The sequence below is a fragment of the Brienomyrus brachyistius genome, chromosome 4 (genome assembly GCF_023856365.1).
Source record: "Brienomyrus brachyistius isolate T26 chromosome 4, BBRACH_0.4, whole genome shotgun sequence".
NCBI classification, from domain to species: domain Eukaryota; kingdom Metazoa; phylum Chordata; class Actinopteri; order Osteoglossiformes; family Mormyridae; genus Brienomyrus; species Brienomyrus brachyistius.
In genome coordinates this window covers 19347029-19367897 of record NC_064536.1, presented here as the reverse complement: position 1 = coordinate 19367897, position 20869 = coordinate 19347029, and the positions used below count along the sequence as shown (strand labels likewise).

General features: G+C 47.3%; 1 protein-coding gene across 1 annotated transcript in view; it reads right to left on the bottom strand.

The window, feature by feature from the left end:
* The window catches only part of LOC125739602 (NACHT, LRR and PYD domains-containing protein 12-like), a 926911-nt gene that overhangs the window by 524850 nt on the left and 381192 nt on the right, over nucleotides 1–20869 (bottom strand). The window contains exon 18 of the mRNA XM_049009876.1: nucleotides 12511–12567. Coding sequence (XP_048865833.1) covers nucleotides 12511–12567 — 57 coding nt within the window. The remainder of the gene's footprint in view (nucleotides 1–12510; nucleotides 12568–20869) is intronic.

Below are 20869 nucleotides of genomic sequence, written 5' to 3'. Positions count from 1 at the left end.
CAGAGGCGCCCCCTCTGCAGCCGCCTGCTGCAGCTCCCGGGCAGGCGCCCCCACTGCAGCCAGCTCCTGTTCCTGACCGTGCTCCTGTTCCTGCAGAGGCGCCCCCTCTGCAGCCGCCTGCTGCAGCTCCCGGGCAGGCGCCCCCTCTGCAGCCGCCTGCTGCAGCTCCCGGGCAGGCGCCCCCACTGCAGCCACCTGCTGCAGCTCCCGGGCAGGCGCCCCCACTGCAGCCAGCTCCTGTTCCTGACCGTGCTCCTGTTCCTGCAGAGGCGCCCCCTCTGCAGCCGCCTGCTGCAGCTCCCGGGCAGGCGCCCCCACTGCAGCCATCTGCTGCAGCTCCCGGGCAGGCGCCCCCACTGCAGCCAGCTCCTGTTCCTGACCGTGCTCCTGTTCCTGCAGAGGCGCCCCCTCTGCAGCCGCCTGCTGCAGCTCCCGGGCAGGCGCCCCCACTGCAGCCACCTGCTGCAGCTCCCGGGCAGGCGCCCCCACTGCAGCCAGCTCCTGTTCCTGACCGTGCTCCTGTTCCTGCAGAGGCGCCCCCTCTGCAGCCGCCTGCTGCAGCTCCCAGGCAGGCGCCCCCACTGCAGCCACCTGCTGCAGCTCCCGGGCAGGCGCCCCCACTGCAGCCAGCTCCTGTTCCTGACCGTGCTCCTGTTCGTGCAGAGGCGCCCCCTCTGCAGCCGCCTGCTGCAGCTCCCGGGCAGGTGCCCCCACTGCAGCCATCTGCTGCAGCTCCCGGGCAGGCGCCCCCACTGCAGCCAGCTCCTGTTCCTGACCGTGCTGCAGCAGCTCCCGAGGCGCCCCCTGACCGCGCTGCAGCAGCTCCCGAGGCGCCCCCTGACCGCGCTGCAGCAGCTCCCGAGGCGCCCCCTGACCGCGCTGCAGCAGCTCCCGAGGCGCCCCCTCCGCCTGCTGGCCCCGTTCCTGTCCCTGGCCCCGTTCCTGTCCCTGGCCCCGTTCCTGTCCCTGGCCCCGCTCCTGTCCCTGGCCCCGCTCCTGTGACTCCTTCACCCTCACCCCGGCGACATCGACCCCGACCGGGGGTCGGTATGTCTGTGTCCCGCAGAGGGAGGGGACACAGACGTCGGACTGGGGTCCCTCCCGCCCTGCCCCCTGGCTCGCCCTCCCTCGCCTGCGCTCTGGCTCGGTTGGCGCCTGCAGGTCCTGGCCCTCCGGGTCGGCTGTCGCCTACGGGTCCCCCTCCGATGCCTCGTCACCCTGCCTCGCTCCCCCCTCCGGTGCCTGGTCGGTCGCCTGCGGGCTCCCCGACGGCGGCTCCTCGGTTGCCTGCGGGGCCCCTACCTCCGGCCCTCCACCGGACGTCGCCGCCTGCTGCGGCTCCCCCCTCCTCCGGGCCTTCGCCGTGGGCCCCTCCTGCTCCCTCGTCCCCTTCCCCGGTGCTCCCTCCTGCTTCCTCCCTGGCCCCTCCGCAGGTCCCTCGCCCTGCCTCCTCGGCCCCTCCGAGGTCCCCTCCGGCTCCGGCCTCCCGGCCGCCTGCGGCCCCTCCGGCTGCCTCCCGTCGCCCGCTGGGGCTCCCTCGGGCTCCCCTTCCTTCCTCCTCCTTCTCTCCCTTCTTTCCTGTCTCTGTCCCGCCTGTCCTTGTTCCTCCTCCTGCCTTTGTTCTGCCCCGCTCTGTTCCTGGTTTCCCGTCGTTCCCTCCCGTCACTCCCGCTCCTTTTGTTCCACCTGTTCCCTCTGTTCCTCCCTTCCTGGTCTGTCTGTCGGCTTTTCCTGTCTTGTGTAGTGTCCTGTCCTGGCTCCTGCCTCTTTGTCAGTTTTGCCTGTCTGTCTTGTTCCCTGTTCCCCGTTGATTTTTTTTTGCTCTTGTCTTTCAGGTCCTGTTCTCCCTCGTCCCGTCCGTCGCCCCCTTCCTGGGCGCGCCCGGTGTAGCGCGCCTTTGGGGGGGGGTTCTGTGACGCCCGCTCCGTCCGCTCCTCGTGTGTGCCACGCCCCCTAATTACCCACATGTGATTTCCTGATCGTGCCCAGTCGTGTCTTGTTTCCTGCTGCCTTGTTCCATGTATTTAAGTTCCTGTTTTGTACTAACCCGTTGTCTGTCATTGATGTTAGTTGGCGTCTTCTGTTCCCTGCCCCGTCTTTCGGAATAAACCCCTTGTTTGCCCTGATTACGGCGTGTTTGCCCGTTTCTGCCTGCTCGCCCGCACGATCGCCGCTCTGCCCGCGATCGAGTGTGACAAATGGCTCCTTGTGACATGTGGCCTGAATCATGAAGTGAGATTTGTTGGTTTAGCTACTTTACTTGTCAGATTAAAGGTACCTCAGTTTAAATGGGCTTTATTTTTATTAACTTTTTTTCCATTTTTCAGGTCTCCACAAAGATCTGTGACTGCAATCAATAGAGTAAAAATGCCAAATGTCTTGTGTTTTGTTTGGATACTTATGGTTAAGGTTAGGGCTGGAGAGGACGTAGATCACAGGATGTACCCCACATGAAATGGACATGATTGCCCTAAATGGAATAAGGACAATTCAGGGCCGGACTCAGAGGATAATATTTGGTGAACAACATGGGTTTCCCGTGTGTTCAAAAGGAAAGAATGTGGAAGAATAATTAAGGTTTAGGTGGGATGGGTGGATTATGGGATTGCTGTTTTGTCGTACACCGTAGGCAAGAAGATGCTGTTGAACTGTGAAATTGCCGTTTTGTCATGGGCCTCAGGCCAGAAGATGTCGTCTGTTCTTGTGGACTCGTGAGAGGAAGCAGGCTGCAGGGAACATGCTGTGGAGCACGCTGACCTGGTACAGACTGGGGGACTGTCACAACTGAAAGAAAGAGGATATATCTGGTAGGTGACTGAGGGAAAGCTGGGGTTTGTGAGGGAAGGTTGCCATGGTACCGGTGAACGGCGCATGAGCAGCTGGGAGGGGGAATTCTGTCTGCGATAGATTGAGCTATTAATATGAAGTACTTAAGGACATTATAGGGTATCACAGGTACACTTGCATAACCACTGTCAGTACAAACAACATGTAACAGCAGAACAATAGGTAATTCATTAGCTCTGCCCAGCTGAACTTGTGTCCAGTTGACACCATGACAGCTGTATGTCTGTAATGTGATTTTTGCCTCAGTTGTACGTCTTCTTGGGCAAAAGGGTCTGCAAAATAAAATACAGTAAATGAAAATGTAAATATATGCATGTGAGTAAGTCTGATAACATTAAGACGCGGCTTTAAAAAAATCCTATAAGTTGTGTGGTTTTGGGAAGGTGTGACCTCTGGGCTTGTTTCCTGCCCCCCCCCCCCCCCCGCTAACTCTCTGTGTGAAGTTTGCATGTTCCCCCAACATGAGTTCTCCCCAACATTCAGAGCCTGTAAAGATGTGATCAGCCGATTGTGATCTCTAAGCTGTCCTCAGTGTGTGATTGTGTGTGTGAGTTTGTGCTCTGCTATGAAACTAGTATCCTATCCATCGTGTCCCCCGCCCTGTGCCACCTGGGACAGGCTCCAGGCTCCCCACCCCCCTGTACAGGATAAGCAGTTATTGAAATGTATTGGATACTTTTTTAGTATTTTATCTGTCTGTTCCTGGACCTGGCTGAAGCATTTTACTTTTAGTTTAACTTAGTAGTGGTAATTAATTAATCTAGAAAAAATGCACAGTTCCATTTTGGGAAGCTTCCTGCATGTTTATATGGCAAATTAATAACTAAAATTAATAAGTCCAAAGCTGCTTACCTGACTCTCCTTCCTAAAACAATCACACTCTCCCCACACAGATGCAAACAAAAATGAGAAATATGACATTTAGAGTTTGTGCTTAATCTTCATGTGACCAATGTGAAAAACAAACCTGAGGTCTGGAAGGACATATAAAGGCTCGTTCACAGGTTTGTACATCCCTGTGTAATTCACCTGATACCATATAACAGCTAAACATTACACTGCCTTTGTGCTTTAAATCAGTGGCATCTCGGGAAAAATTCAAATCAAACATCAGCTTTTAAACAAACAATATAATTCTCTGCATAATAGTTTTCTTGTAAAACTCTGCCTTCTGCTTAATTTCTATCCTACAACATAAAATTGTCAGATTATAGCTTGTTTCATGAAAAAAACAAAGACAGTAATAATACATCTAATATAATTAAATAATTTAACTAAATACATGTTTGTTGTACGTATAATCTACCATTTTATTCTCCAACTCCAATGTTTGCCTAGTCCGCTCTACTCAGGAAGCTCCTCCCACTGTCACACACAGACGACTGAGAGAGAAAACAGAAGTGAATTCCGTTAGTGTTTGTGGTAAAATGGCAGAAGCCAGTGTCGCACTGGATCAGAACCAGTTCAGCTGTCCGATCTGTCTGGATCTACTGAAGGATCCAGTGGCTATTCCCTGTGGACACAGTTACTGTATGAACTGCATTAAGAGCTGCTGGGATCAGGAGGATCATCTTGAAGTTTACAGCTGCCCCCAGTGCAGACAGACCTTCATACCCAGACCTGTTCTGGCCAGAAACACAATACTGGCTGAAGTGGTGGAGAACCTGAAGAAGACTGGACTACAAGCAGCTACTCCTGCTGATGATTATGCTGGACCTGGAGATATGGAGTGTGACGTCTGTACTGGGAGAAAACACAAAGCTGTCAAGTCCTACCTGGTGTGTCTGGTCTCTTACTGTGAAACTCACCTCCAGCCTTACTATGAGTCTCCAGCTTTTAAGAAGCACAAGCTGACTGATGCCACTGGACCTGAACAGCCCTGTGCTGTTTTATACCTCCTGTCATCTCTATTGTACAGTGAGGCTCTCTGGAGTCTCAAAAGGGGCCAATTGTAATTTACCGTCCTCTGCTCCCTGTGTCACCAACAGAGATCAGCACAGTCAGCAGTGGAGGACAGCGAGAGGATCTTCACTGAGATGATCCGCTCAATTGAGAGAAAACGCTCTGAGGTGATACAGCTGATCAGAGATCAGGAGAAGGCTGCAGTGAGTCAGGCTGAAGCAGGATATTAATGAACTGAAGATGAAACACTCTGAGCTGGAGCAGCTTTCACACACAGAGGATCACATCCATTTCCTCCAGGTAACAGAACAGCTACTTTGGCAATAAGAAAACCAGAGCATTCAAATGGATGCATGTTCTCATTTGTATTTCATCTAGTCTGTCATTGGTCAGATGTTAACGGTCCTCTTAATTAGACTGCCATACACATTTGTTTTGATAAAGCTGTTTAATCAGACTGTGTGTCTGTAGAGGTACCAGGATCTTCCTGTCACCCCTGAAGCTGGATTTGGACCCAGAATCTCTGTCAATCTACATTGGTATTTTGGGAATGTGATGAAGGTGGTTTCTGAACTGAAGGATCAACTGGAGAATGTTTGCAAAATAAAGTAAATAACCTCATTTCCAGTCTGTTCATGTAAATATACAGTAGACCATGCAAAGAGAGTGTGCAGTACAGTCAGCCTCAAGTTTGTGTGACCAAGTCAGTTTCTGTTTTCAATATAACTAAGTCTTTGTGAAAACCAGTGAAAGAGCTCCACATTCTACTGGCTACAAAACCCATATCACAGGAATCATGCTTATTCTATATCACGGAACCGAAAAATCTGTATCACGTGGAATTTACAATGATTAGAAGGTTGTTCAACTGTTATTGTCCCTCCAAACAAACAGGTTGTTTGCCAAAATATAGTTATAGATTTTTTTTCTAGAATCATTATTTACCACTATTAAGCTAAAAGATCTAATATAAGTAAAAGGCTTCAGCCAGGTCCAGGAACAGAAAGATGAAATAGTGAAAAAGTATCCAACACATTTCAATAACTGCTTATCCTGTACAGGGGGGTGGGGAGCCTGGAGCCTGTCCCAGGTGGCACAGGGCAGGGGACACGATGGATAGGATACTAGTTTATAGCAGAGCACACACTCACATACACAATCACACACTAAGGACAGCTTAGAGATCCCAGTCGGTTGACCACATGTTTACAGGCTCTGAAGTACAAGGAGAAAACTCACGTTAGGAGAACAACCCCACACCATGATCCCCGCTCCACCAAACTTTACACTTGGTACAATGCAGTCAGGTAAGCACCGTTCTCCTGGCAACCGCCAAACCCAGACTCATCCATTAGATTGCCAGACAGAGAAGCGTGATTGGTCACTCCAGAGAACACGCCTCCACTTCTGTAGAGTCCAGTGATGGTGTGCTTTACACCACTGCGTCTGATGATTTGCATTGCACTTGGTGATATAAGGCTTGGATGCAGCTGCACGGCCATGGAAACCCATTCCATGAGCTAATCTGAAGCCCACATGAAGTTTGGAGGTCTGTAGCTAATGACTCTGCAGACAGTTGGTGACTTCTGCACACTGTGTGCCTCAGCATGCGTTGTCCTCACTCTGTGATATTACGAGACCTACCACTTCACGGCTGAGTTACTGTTACTGATCCCAATTGCTTCCACTTTGTTATAATACCATTAACAGTTGACCGTGTAATACTTAGTAGTGAGGAAATTTCACCAATAGACTTATTGCACAGGTGGCATCCTATCACGGTACCACAACTGAATTCCTTGAGCTCCTGAGAGCAACTCATTCTTTCGCAAATGTTTGTAGAAGCAGTCTGCATGCCTAGGTGCTTGATTTTATACAACTCTAGCTATGGAAGCGATTGGAACACCTGAATTCAATGATTTGGAGGGATGTCCCAATACTTTTTTCAATATAGTGTATATGGATGTTATGCAACAGTGGAATCGGACTGCTTTAAGTCTAGTTTATGTAACCTGGTATTTTATGGATTGTATTTTTAAAAATATGATGTAAATGAGCTAAAACGATTTAATTAAAGTTAAACAGACAATAAACAAAACGTTAACAAAAATGACCATACTATTACGATCCTTAGTCTAGGGTTGAGCACAGCCCGAAAGGTGAAAGGAAAGGAGAGGGGAAAACGAGACAACCCATGGATGGGGAAAAGGGAACACGGGACACAAAGGGATCTTTTTTTGTATTTTTTTTTTTTTTATTTACAAACACTTTTACAAACAGTAGGGCAACAGACTTCGGGAGTGACACGGCCAAAACAATAGACAAAACAGTGCTAACGAACGAATCCAAACTAAGCTCATTCTAAATGAGATGAAAGACGAAGAAACGACATGACACAGACTAAGCCTAACTCCGTAACCAAAAAAATACAGTAAACCACACATACGCGTAAACAAAACAGCAGTCACTCCTTACGCACCTAAGACACGAACATACAGGAAACACAAAAGCCGAAACATGGTATCCGAAGGGGCGAGGCAAAGAGAGTAGTCAGAAGCTAATCAAGAGATCAAAACCAGAAGACAAACAAACCAAAGGCAAAGGTACAAAAAGGGCAAAGCGAAAGTCAGAAACCAGGAAACCAAAAATCTGTCATACACAAGCAATCAAAACGCAAGCAAGCCAACAATGAGCAGAGCTCACGCTATTCTCCCGCCATGGACTTTTCAGTCCGAGATCCGCAAGCAGCGTCGAAGACCGGGGGCGTGGCCAGGTCCCGAAGGCGGAGTCGAAGGGAGCAACATGCGACGAGCAGGACCTGCAGGGCAACCCCTCCCCTGAACCTTACGCTACGTAACAATACAGAATGATCATACTGTTGGTTAATATTAGACATTCATATTTTTATAAGAGATAATTCAACATGAACTAAGAATGAGCTAAAAAAGTTTATTTCATCAGTAGTGGATGTGTTTTCATATTTATTACACTGTTTCTGCATACATTTCACCACTATTGTGAATATGACTGTGAGGTTGTCCTCTGTGATGTTTTTAAAATGTGTGGTTTGGTGTTTTATTAATAAGAGCTAATAAGCATAACATAACATTAACTAAAAGAGAGTGACCTAAAAATTACCTGAGCACATTCACCCCTTCTGAGATTTACCCCCCCCCCCCCCCCCCCCCCACTTTCATATTCACAATTCAGTATTAATATCAAAATGAATCAAGCCTATATTACATACATTATTGGATGGGCATTTGAATTACTTATTATATATATATATATATATATATATATATATATATATATATATATATATATATATATATATATATATATATATATATATGCATTTGTTTGAAAATGACTAGAAATATCTTTGCAGGGTGAGTGAAGGGTTTGGAAAATTTAGATGCTCAGTGTATCAGTGATGTAACTGATATAATTTTGCAAGAGCTCGTCACCAGAGGAAGGAGAGGAATAGTAAGAATACGTCAGAGTAAGAATCCACCTTTCCTCTGTGTTCAGGGTTATATCTGTATTACTGCAAAGCCACTGTGAGTGTTTTGTGGGTCACATTGCATCTGATAATCTTATTCCTAAATTGTGTGGATTAAAAAGAAGATACTTAGACTAAAATATAAAGCAAATCAGGATTCCTAAAAAGAGAGTTTGTTCTTTTCTGGTCATTTGGAATCATATACAGTACATCATAGATGATCAGGCATGTAGTGAAATCAGAATGCTGTCCACATTGGGTTAAATAAAAAATAGAAAGGCTGCAGTCAGAATAACAAATCAACTTAACTGTCCATTCTCGTTTTTGCTAAATATGCATGTTTTTTTTAGACTTCACCAAATGTTGACATTTATTTTAGACCATTTTTTATCAGGTTAATGTTTTATTCTGCGTTAAATAATGACTGTACCCCTTAACCATATCTGACATGTTGTGATGGGGACGTTAACTGAGGGACCAGAGCGTCTCACGTGCTGCGACCGACGGAAAACCCGCAGTTACCTCAGGGCGGCAGTAGGGGGCGGACGCGAGGGTCAGCCGTCTGAAGTTAAACCGTATTTTTTGTGTAAAATAAACATTTGTTACGCTTTTTTTAAATTACTTGTGTAATTATTTAGTTATGTAGTAAGGACTTAGTTCTTCTTTTAATTATTATTTTCCCGTGTTTAATGGGGGTCAGAGAGACGCCGTTTGCTAATTAACTTGTCAACTGTCAGGTATAGCAGTTCACAGGTTTAGTTAGGAAATTTTTATTCTTGCTTGTTATATTTTGATCTTTTAATCTAACGTGTGTCACTGATGTGATTTATGACTTTTGACTCAGATATTTTTTGCTTTCGCTGTTATGTATCCCGTCTCCTTTCACAGGGTTATTATATATGCTGACTTAATCTAATCGTGTCAGTGAAATTATTATTTGCTTAATTATATTGTTACTCAGTTACCTCACTTATGCTTTGAGCAGCGTTGAACCAGGACATTAATATGATAGAATCGAAAGCCTTTATTGTCAGTGTAAAGGCAGCAAATACAATATGCAGACAAATATATAAAATGTACATATAAGGGGAGGGGAAAAGCGCCCCCCCCCCACTCATCAGGCTTACATTTCATTACATTTTATTTTATTCAGAATCAGAAATCACTCTATTGGTACAACTGCATTTACTATGATGTTCTGGTATTATTGGTGCATTAACAGACAACATAGAACAAAGGTCAGAGAAAAACAGTCATTTTGCATGAGTTTGGCAAACTGAACAAACATTCATTTATTTGTCTAACATACGTCACACTTCTGACGGAGTAAAAAGGGTTATACTGGTTAAAAAGCAGAGATTTTAGCTTTTGCTGTGGAAAAGTAGCAACATGTGACACTCTGATAAGGTAAAAATGATTCCTCCAGCACAAAGTGAGCTATCCCAGCATGCACAGCGACACGGGGGAATTTGTATTCACCCAAAACCCTGGATAGAGGGGTTCCGTGAATGAGGAGGTGAAGCTGTACAGGAGGGTCAGTCCATCAGAGGAGACTCTGTAGAAGGACAGAGTACCAGCCGCCCGGTCCAGATGCACTCCTACTCTGCAGGAGCCTGAGGGCTCTATGGGTATGACAGTCTCTTTATTATTGTGCCAGACAGAGTAACGGTCAGGAAAGCAGAACAGATTCCATGACTTGTCATTGAATCCAAGCACACAGTCAGTACTCCATCCTTTCTTCCCGATTCCTTTATAAGTCACTCCTATCCGGGTTCCATCTCCACTCCACTCAGCCTCCCAGTAACAGCGATCTGTCAGACTCTCTCTGCACAGAACTTGGGGCCAGAAGTCAAATCTCTCTGGATGATCAGGATATGGCTGCTTTGCCCCCAGTGTCACCTTCCTGTTCCCCTCTGACAGAGACAGGAGTATGTTTGCTGTGTTGGGGTCCAGCGTCAGCTGGCAGGAGTCTGTAGGCAAGAGTAAGAGCAATTAATCCCATGACGAAGCCCAGCATCTCCATCATTATCACTGTCACACCTCACACACTCACTAACACAGAACTCGCTCCAATACACACATTTTATTCCCAATATACTCATGTAGCCGCCCGAGTCTGCGGCGCTCCGGCTGCCCCCTGCGCTGTGAGACACGCCGCGCTGAGAGACTCGCTGGGGACCCAACTGCACTTTAGCCTTCGTTCTATTATTCCGTACGATACGAATTCAAGTATGTGAACTACATCAGGATGTCGGATGCTGCGTAATGCCGGCGTGAAGACGGGGCGAAATGCTGCGCGCGCTCAATTAATAGCCTTAATTACAGGTACATAAAATTATAAACAACATCAATCAAACACGTTAAACCTGAGATTGTACGCCATAGAGTACCATTAGAAGTTAATTTGTCTTTACTTTAAAATAAGAACTTCCTACAAACCCCTTCGGACACATACCCCCCTCCAGCAGCGTGAGCAGCGCCGACTAGTGATGTGTCGGTTGCGAACCAAAGATCCGGATCCGGACCGAGAGACATTTTTATAAAGCAAAACGCCTCCGCGGCTCAGCACTCCATGCTGCTCTGACCGTGACTGAAATTTGTGTTAATGGCGTGTGAGTCGTGCGACCGATCACGTGATTAGTCAGATGGGGGGCGGGGGGGAGGGTGCGCGTGCTGACGATGTAGGGACGGATTATGGGTTGTGTGGGCCCCTGGGCAAAACGTTCGCGAGAACTCCCCCCCCACCACCACCAGCACCACCACCACAAACACCACAATTCAAGGGCCCTTGGCAGCCAAACGCCCTCCCTATAGGGTCAGGGGCCCTTGTGGGCAGAGGATCAAAGAATGTAGGCCCTCTAAAATAGACAAACGAAAATTGTTGATAAGCGTTGCAAATTGTTTTGGGCTAGGGGCCCCATGGGCCCCCTGCACCCCAAGAGCCCCTGGGCAGCGGCCCCGCTGGCCCGGTCCGTAATCCGTCCCTGTGACGATGTACAGGTACAGAGCACGAGGGAGGGAGAGGAGGAGAGAAAATGGGAGGCTGGTGCGCGAATAATACGCAAGATGAGTGATAGTCGGACACGCGAAGCGGCATTTGGATGCATTTTAATAGCTATGATAACTCAAAGGCAGATGCACAGTTTGTAAGATGAAGCTGTCATTTCGAGCAGGATCCACAAACAACCTTCACAGACACTTAGGAACTGCGCATCCAACAGTTCAGATGGAAGGAAAAAGACAGGCTAGCGTGCCTGCTACTGCCAGAAGCCGGATCAGCCCGTCTAAGCTGAGGCACTTAGCCTTTCTGCGCCAAAGGAAATGTTAACATGTTACACTGTTAGAAAGGTGATAGATAGTTGTTATAGTGGATAGAACCTAAAACTGTTGGATGCTGGTGTTTTGTACGTTGTAGTTCATTTTTAATTTTTAATTATGATTTGTTATTTATGTTATTTGACTGTTATGAATAGATGAAAGAGTAGTGTTGTAGTAGTGTTTGAAGTTTTTACATTTAATCTTTTTATACCAAACATAATGTACAATTATAGTATTGAGGAAATTATAAGGTTTACTACACATATCAATCATGCATCAAAACAGACCTGAATCTGAGGCAGAAGTAATAAAGTGAAGAGTAATTTGGGAGCCGGAAGAGCTGACTCTTCTTGGTGAGCTGAGCCAAATGATCCGACTCACTAAAAAGAGCTGAAATTCCCATCACTAGTGCAGACTGAGGAGACATTCGGTGTCACAGCCAGTTTGGGGAGATTACGGGTGCTGTCTTAGGACAATACTAACAAATCTCAAAACAGTACTACTACAGAAGTTCCCAGACTCCCATTGTTATTTAAGAAAGTCGTCATCTTTAAACCCCAAACAATGAAAAATAAAAAAGCAGACACACATCACAATAATTGTGTGAATGTTTTCATAAAGTAGGACTAATAGTGTTAATAATAAAAACATGCAAACAAACTTACATTTTTGGAACCCTGGTCTGGTCCTGCACTCTCCACCGTGGTCCACACTATAGCAGAAGCAGAATGACATAGTGCTGTTGCATCCATTTATTTAATTATTGCATTTTCTCCACATACACGAGTCTATAGCAGGACAGACACACATTCTGTACTCACTTCAGTTTCTCCAGTTTACAGCTGGGATCCTCCAGTAGATCAGAGAGCAGCTTCACTCCTGAGTCTCCTGGGTGATTGTAGCTCAGGTCCAGCTCTCTCAGGTGTGAGGGGTTTGACCTCAGAGCTGAAGCCAGGGAAGAACAGCCTTCTTCTGTGACTCTACAGAATGACAGCCTGCAGAGAGACAGACAATATCTCTCCAATAAATAAAAACACCTCACCACTATGAGTATTACTTTTAAGTAAATATGACGACTTCAATAAAGCTTACAGCAATTACACATTACAGTGTGGAATACGCAGTAATATTGACCTCAGTATCTCCAGTGTACAGTGTGAATCCCCCAGTCCAGCAGAGAGCAGCTTCACCCCTGAATCCTGCAGGTCATTGTCACTCAGGTCCAGCTCTCTCAGCTGAGAGGAGTTTGATCTGAGAGCTGAAGCCAACACTTCACAGCCTGTCTCTGTGAGTCTACAGCTGTGCAGCCTGGAAAGGGAAACGTGTTAAGATATAAATACATACACCACACACAGGTATATCAAGTAAAATATCGAAATAAACATTTTTAAGTACAATAAGACATGCAGCATATAGCTGAAATATCAGTTATTTTGTTGTTACCCTGTTTTAGTCAGAAACAGAAATAGTTTTTACTTGACACTCCCCAGCTGAGAAGAACCTGCTGTTTAATGACCATAAAGGGTGAGTTACCCTGAGACTCTGTAATATATGCATAAGTATTTTTATAAAGCTCTGAGCAGCGCTGGGGCTCAGTGATCAGCACTACAGCCGACCCAGGGGTTCTAGGGTTTTGGGTTCAGTTCCTGCCTCTGATATGTGTAAGTGTTCATGTTTATGTGGGATTTCAATGTCAAGAAGAGATTCAGTTTTTTTAATTGAATAATTTTATATGACTTTTGAATTGCTGACACCATGACTGAAATCCTTATTTTCTGTTTGCTGTAACTGTTAAATTTCAAAAAACACTAATCAGACAATTATCAATCCTGTCATATAGGGATGAAATAGTGATGCTTTATTCCTCCCCCTGGTAAAACAGTGCTGTCGCCTGTCTGATCTTGCTCTCTCTGACACACACATACAGTCAGAGTGCAGGGTTGGCCAGCATCCAGCCCCCTGAAGCTGGGGGGTAAGGGCCTTGCTCAAGGGCCCAAAACCAGCATCACTCTGCCAGCCAGGTATTTAAACCGGTGACCTTCTGACCACAGACACAGAGTCCAAACCCACTGAACCACACACCACACCAAGAATGTTAAAAAATATACATATCCTGTAGTATCCAGAGTGAAAAAGAATTTCTGGGTGTCCATACAAATACACTCTAATTGTTCTGATAAGATATAAAAGCAGTATCATGAGTAACATCTGTACTTCTTTAGCAACGGACGAATGTAAGATCACTTACAGAGCTGTCCTAGATTTCTTGATCACAGGCAGCAGCCTCTGAAGACCTTCATCTGACCTAATGTATTTATTCAGATCAAACACATCCAGCTTCTTATCTGACATCAGTAACACAAAGGCCAGAGCTGACCACTGTGCAGGTGAGAGGTCTGCTGCTGAACGACTTCTTGATCTCAGGTATCTTTGTACTTCCTCTATTAGAGAATTGTCACCCAGTTCATTCAGACAGTGGAACAGGTTGATGGTCCTTTCTGCAGATAAATTCTCCTGAATTTTTTCCTTGATGTACTGGGCTGTTTCCTTAATGTTATATGAGCTGGGTCTTGTCTCTCCCAGTAGTTTTTGTAACAGAATCTTACTGGAGAATGTTGAGAGGCCAAGGAGGAAGCGGAGGTAGAGGTCCAAGTGTCCATTCTTGCTCTTTAATGCCTGATCCACTGAAGTCTTCAGCAGATCAGCTGATGAGTTTGACAGAAACACATATAAAGCAGCGAGATACTCCTGGATGCTCAGATGCACAAAGCAGTACACCTTCTCCTGGTACAACCCATACTCCTCTTTAAAGACTTCTGTACACACTCCAGAGTAAACTGAAGCTTCATTGACATCAATGTCATTCTCTGCCAGATCTTGCTCATAAAATATGAGATTGCCATTTTCAAGGTTGTCAAAAGCCAGCTTACCGAGTTTCAAAAGGAATTCCTTGCTGTATTCCTTAAGCTTGGTTTCATAGTTTTTCATATACTTGTCATTTTTTAAACTCACCTGAAAGATCAGGAAGTGTGTGTACATTTCAGTCAGAGTCCTTGGAATTTCTCCCTTCTCAGTCTCACTAAAAATCCTTTCAAGGACAGTGGCTGAAATCCAGCAGAACACAGGTATGTGGCACATGATGAAGAGGCTCCTTGATGATTTCACATGTGTGATAATCCTGCTAGCCAGGCTCTGATCACTAAATCTCTTGCTGAAATACTCCTCCTTCTGGGCATCACTGAACCCTCGTATCTCTGTCACCTGGTGGACACACTCAGGAGGTATCTGATTGGCTGCTGCTGGCCGGGAGGTTATCCAGAGGAGAGCGGATGGAAGCAGATTCCCCTTAATGAGGTTAGTCAACAGAACATCTAGTGATGTTTTCTTTGTTACATCAAACCAGCTCTCATTGTTCTGAAAATCTAGAGGAAGGCGACACTCATCCAGACCATCAAAGATCAACAAAACTTTGTACCTACACAGCACAGTGGATTCAAGCAATTTCAGTTCTGGGACAAAGTGGTGAAGCAGATCAGTCAGACTGTATTCATCCTTAATCAAATTCAGGTCCCGGAAAGGAAGAGCAAATATGAAGAGAATGTCCTGGTTTGCTTTTCCTTCTGCCCAGTCAAGAATAACTTTCTGCACAGAGACTGTTTTCCCGATACCTGCCACCCCTTTTGTGAGTACAGTTCTGATAGGTGTCGCACGTCCACGTAAGGGTTTAAATATATCATTGCACTTGACTGTAGTATCTTCTGTTACCCTTTCCTTGGATGCTGTTTCAATCTGTCTCACTTCATGTTCATCATTGACTCCTCCAGTTCCCCCTTCAGTTATGTAGAGTTCTGTGTAAATCTCTTTGAGAAGTGTTGGCTGTCCTTCCTTAGCTTTCCCTTCAAATACACACTCAAATTTCTGCTTCAGGTTACATTTGATTGTGCGCTGATACTGTGACAGAAGATGCCCTGAAATGAAAAGAGAACTTTTCAAAAAAACATTTTTTTACTCATTTAAGCCTAATTAAATCAAATTGAATAAATCATGAATTGAAATGTAATAAACATTTTTTTCATAAACTCTTTTTCTGCAGTAAATCAAACACACACTGAATGAGGTACAGCTCTTACTCTTCTCCAGCATGTCAGCAAGATTATCTTGCTCCATGGTCCTCAGGATGTACAGTGTGATCTTCAGAGCTCCCTCTCTACCACAAGTCTTCTGCATCTGACCATCACTCTCCAGGTCATTGTCCTCCTCCAGCTGAGGCTCAGAGCATTCTCGGTCATTCTCATCCAGGTACCTTTTGAATTTCATCAGCTCATCCTTCAGAAACATTTGAGCTTTTTCCTCCAGTGACTGAAATGAACAGTTACAGTTTAATTATCACTCCAGGCACTGTATCTTTTTATAACTTAATTTGTGAATTATGCTGCATTCCATTTCAACTTGTAACTTGGAAGTTTCTACTGGGAGATTTCAACTGGAACCCTGAAGTCGGAATTGCAATTTGTGAAGACGGGGGAATCTACACAACCCCAACCTCAGAATTCAAAATGGCTACTTTATATCAACAGAAGTTGAAGCTGTAGTTTTATAGTGTTTACTAGCAGTTATGTAATATTTGTTGCTCATTAAATTGGATGTACATACCGCTTTCTGTGAACGTGTTGCTATGGTGTTTTCATGTGTAAAATGTCACGTAATGTGTTATCAACTGGTACTTCTAACAATGGCTAAGAATTAACCTGGCTTGAACAGGAGCCCGTTTCAGAAAGCGGGATTTCTTATTTAGCCGGATAACCAATAAAGAACAATAAAATAATAATAAAAGATTTAAAGTAGTCTGGGCTAAATATGAGTGAATGAAGATGAAGGCCATTTAAACTGGGGCACATTAAATACAGCAAGTTATCTGGCTAAGCCCCTCTAATGGGCTCACCACCCATGGGAGGGGCCATAGGGGTCGGGTGCGATGCAAGCTGGGCGGCAGCCAAAGGCGGGGACCCTGGCGGTCCGATCCTCGGCTGCAGAAGCTAGCTCTAGGGACATGGAATGTCACCTCTCTGATGGGGAAGGAGCCTGAGCTGGTGCGCGAGGTTGCGAAGTTCTGGCTAGATATAGTCGGACTCACCTCGACGCACGGCTTGGGCTCTGGAACCAGTCTCCTTGAGGGGGGTTGGACCCTTTTCCACTCTGGAGTTGCCCACGGGGAGAGGCGCTGAGCGGGGGTGGGCATACTTTTTGCCCTCTGGCTGGGTGCCTGTACGTTGGGGTTTACCGCAGTGGATGAGAGGGTAGCCTCCCTTCGCCTTCGGGTGGGGGGATGGGTCCTGACTGTTGTTTGCGCTTATGCGCCAAACGGCAGTTCAGAATACCCACCCTTTTTGGAGTCCTTGGAAAGGATGTTGGAAAGCGCTCCTCCTGGGGACTCTCTTGTTCTGCTGGGGGACTTCAATGCTCACGTGGGCAATGACAGTGAGACCTGGAGGGGCGTGATTAGGAGGAACGGCCCCCCCGACCTGAACCAGAGCGGTGCTTTGTTATTGGACTTCTGTGCTCGTCATGGATTGTCCATAATGAACACCATGTTCAAACATAAGGGTGTCCACATGTGCACTTGGCACCAGGACACCCTAGGCCGCAGTTCGATGATCGACTTTGTAGTCGGGTCGTCGGACTTGCGGCCGCATGTCTTTGACACTCGGGTGAAGAGAGGGGCGGAGCTGTCAACTGATCACTACCTGGTGGAGGGTTGGCTCCGCTGGTGGGGGAGGAAGCCGGCCAGGCCTGGCAGGCCCAAGCGTATAGTGAGGGTCTGCTGGGAATGTCTGGCGGAACCCCCTGTCAGGAGGAGTTTCAACTCCTACCTCCGGCAGAACTTCTCCCATATCCCGGGGGAGGCGGGGGACATTGAGTCCGAATGGGCCATTGTGGAGGCGGCTGACCAGAGCTGCGGCCGTAAGGTGGTCGGTGCCTGTCGCGGCGGCAATCCTCGAACCCGCTGGTGGACACCAGTGGTGAGGGATGCCGTCAAGCTGAAGAAGGAGTACTATCGGGCCTTTTTGGCCTGTGGGACTCCAGACGCAGCTGACGGCTACCGGCAGGCCAAGCGGGATGCGGCTTTGCCGGTTGCTGAAGCAAAAACTCGGGTGTGGGAGGAGTTTGGCGAGGCCATGGAAAACGAATTCCGGACGGCTTCGAGGAGGTTCTGGTCCACCATCCGGCAGCTCAGGGCGGGGAAGCGGTGCAACATCAACACTGTTTATGGTGGGGATGGTGCGCTGCTGACCTCAACTCGGGACATTCTGGGTCGGTGGAGGGAATACTTCGAAGACCTTCTCAATCCCACCGACACGCCTTCCGATATGGAAGCAGGGTGTGGGGACTTGGGGGTGGGCTCGCCTATCTCTGGGGCGGAGGTTGCTGAGGTGGTCAAAAAGCTCCTCGGTGGCCGGGCCCCGGGGGTGGATGAGATCCGCCCGGAGTTCCTCAAGGCTCTGGATGTTGTGGGGCTGTCCTGGCTGACACGCATCTGCAGCATCGCGTGGACATTGGGGGTAGTGGCTCTGGACTGGCAGACCGGGGTGGTGGTCCCCCTCTTTAAGAAGGGGGACCGGAGGGTGTGCTCCAACTATAGGGGGATCACACTCCTCAGCCTCCCTGGCAAGGTCTACTCGGGGGTCCTGGAGAGGAGGGTCCGCCGGATTGTTGAACCTCGGATTCAGGAGGAGCAGTCTGGTTTTCGCCCTGGCCGTGGAACAGTGGACCAGCTCTATACTCTCAGCAGGGTTTTGGAGGGTTCATGGGAGTTTGCCTAACCAGTCTACATGTGTTTTGTGGACTTGGAGAAGACATTCGACCGTGTCCCTCGGGGAGTCCTGTGGGGGGTGCTCCGGGAGTATGGGGTACCGGGCTTCCTTTTAAGGGCAGTTCGGTCCCTGTATGACCGGTGCCAGAGCCTGGTCCGCATGGGCGGCAATAAGTCGGACTCGTTTCCAGTGAGGGTTGGACTCCGTCAGGGCTGCCCTTTGTCACCGATTCTGTTCATAGTTTTTATGGACAGAATTTCTAGGTGCAGCCAGGGCGTTGAGGGTGTCCGGTTCGGTGACCTCAGGATTAGGTCTCTGCTTTTTGCGGATGATGTGGTTCTGTTGGCCTCATCGGACCGTGACCTTCAGCTCTCACTGGGGCAGTTCGCAGCCGAGTGTGAAGCGGTTGGGATGAGAATCAGCACCTCCAAATCCGAGACCATGGTTCTCAACCGGAAAAGGGTAGAATGCTCTCTCCGGGTTGGGGATGGGGTCCTCCCCCAAGTGGAGGAGTTTAAGTATCTCGGGATCTTGTTCACGAGTGGGGGAACGATGGAGCGGGAGATCGACAGGCGGATTGGTGCGGCGTCAGCAGTCATGCGGGCGCTGCATCGGTCTGTCATGGTGAAGAAAGAGCTGAGCCAAAAGGCGAAGCTCTCGATTTACCAGTCGATCTACGTTCCTACCCTCACCTATGGTCATGAGCTTTGGGTAGTGACCGAAAGAACGAGATCGCGGGTACAAGCGGCCGAAATGAGTTTCCTCCGCAGGGTGGCTGGGCTCTCCCTTAGAGATAGGGTGAGGAGCTCAGTCATTCGGGAGGGACTCAGAGTAGAGCCGCTGCTCCCCCGCATCGAGAGGAGCCAGATGAGGTCGCTTGGGCATCTGATTAGGATGCCTCCTGGACGCCTCCCTGGTGAGGTGTTCCGGACATGTCCCACTGGGAGGAGGCCCCGGGAAAGACCCAGGACACGCTGGAGAGACTATGTCTCTCGGCTGGCCTGGGAACGCCTCGGGGTCCCCCCAGAGGAGCTGGATGAAGTGGCCGGGGAGAGGGAAGTCTGGGTCTCCCTGCTGAGACTGCTGCCCCCGCGACCCGACCCCGGATTCAGCGGTAGATAATGGATGGATGGATCTGGCTAAGCAAGAAATCCTGCTCTTTGAAACAGGTCCCTGGTTTTGCTAAATGACTTTCCGACTTGCTGTACTGGAATGAGGTTAACTTGGGTGTCATTCCCAGCTACGACTTCTGACATCTGAGCTAAATGGAATGCAGCACTGGCTGTAAATATCTTCTCTTTGACAAGATGAACTACTTTTTGTACATCTGTAGAAGATATATGTCAATTTACATAAAATTTAAGAAAATATACTTCAGTAATAAATGCACACCTTGAAGATGGATGATAAGTCTCCTTTATTCACTCTATTCACTCGGTCCCTGTGAATAAAACACAAATATCCAACCATTATATTGTTATTTAAACAGATGTAATTGCCATCCACATTCTGAGCTTATTCATTAAGCTGGCTTCCTGACATCAGCATGCTTATGACAGTATAAGAGAAGCAGTGACACCTAGTGGCAGCACAGAGAGACAGCAGGTAGCAGCCAGGAGAGACGGTTTGGCATGTAGCTTCCAGTCAGTCAATGACATTCACTGGTTACTTCTTGTAAACTGTTTAACATGATTTCAAACAGATTTCAATTTTATTACCATAACAATCCAGGGCTGGGATCTGGGAGGGGATAGCCTGGCTCCTGCAATTTAGGGACCCCCCAGCTGATCTCGAATTTGTTTTGTTTATTTTGCAAAAAGAAAATACATAGATCAAATATTCACACCAAACCATTTATATGATAATTTTGATTGCAATAAAATGTATAACATTATAACAATATACAAATTTTGTTTCCCTTTTGGCTCCCAAAGCAGCTCGCTTAACCCCAAAAGGATTTATTCTGTCCCTTGTTTCCAGGGTTAACACTAGACTGCCTGTAATACTCAGGGGCTTCCTGTCTCTCGCTGGGCTGCACCTCAAGTTCCCAGCAGGCCCAGGCTCTGGCGTGACCTCTGGCAGCTCCGTAGGATCTTGTCCAGTGTGAGAGAGAAACTGACTAGAGGGACAGCTTTGAAACTGTATCTTTGTGCAACTAATGCAAAAGTACCTGAGTGTTATGCAGCTGACAGCCAAGAATGTCAGCTTAAGAGAATTAAGAGTTAACCTTAGTGCAGCAATATGTGCTTGAACTTTGTGCTCATTAGACTGAGCAGAAATGCAGGCTAGAGAACAGAAATGCAAGTTTATAGCGTGTTTATCAGACAGAGCAGGAAAATCACAAAGGCTACAGTGAGTGGGGGCTGCTTGCAGGTGGCCAGACCCACAAGTTACAGGCTGTATAAAGCTCATATGAAATGCTGATTACAAAATATCCATCTAGTCAGTTTCTCTCTCACAAGTGTTTTCCCTGGTCCCAGGTTCA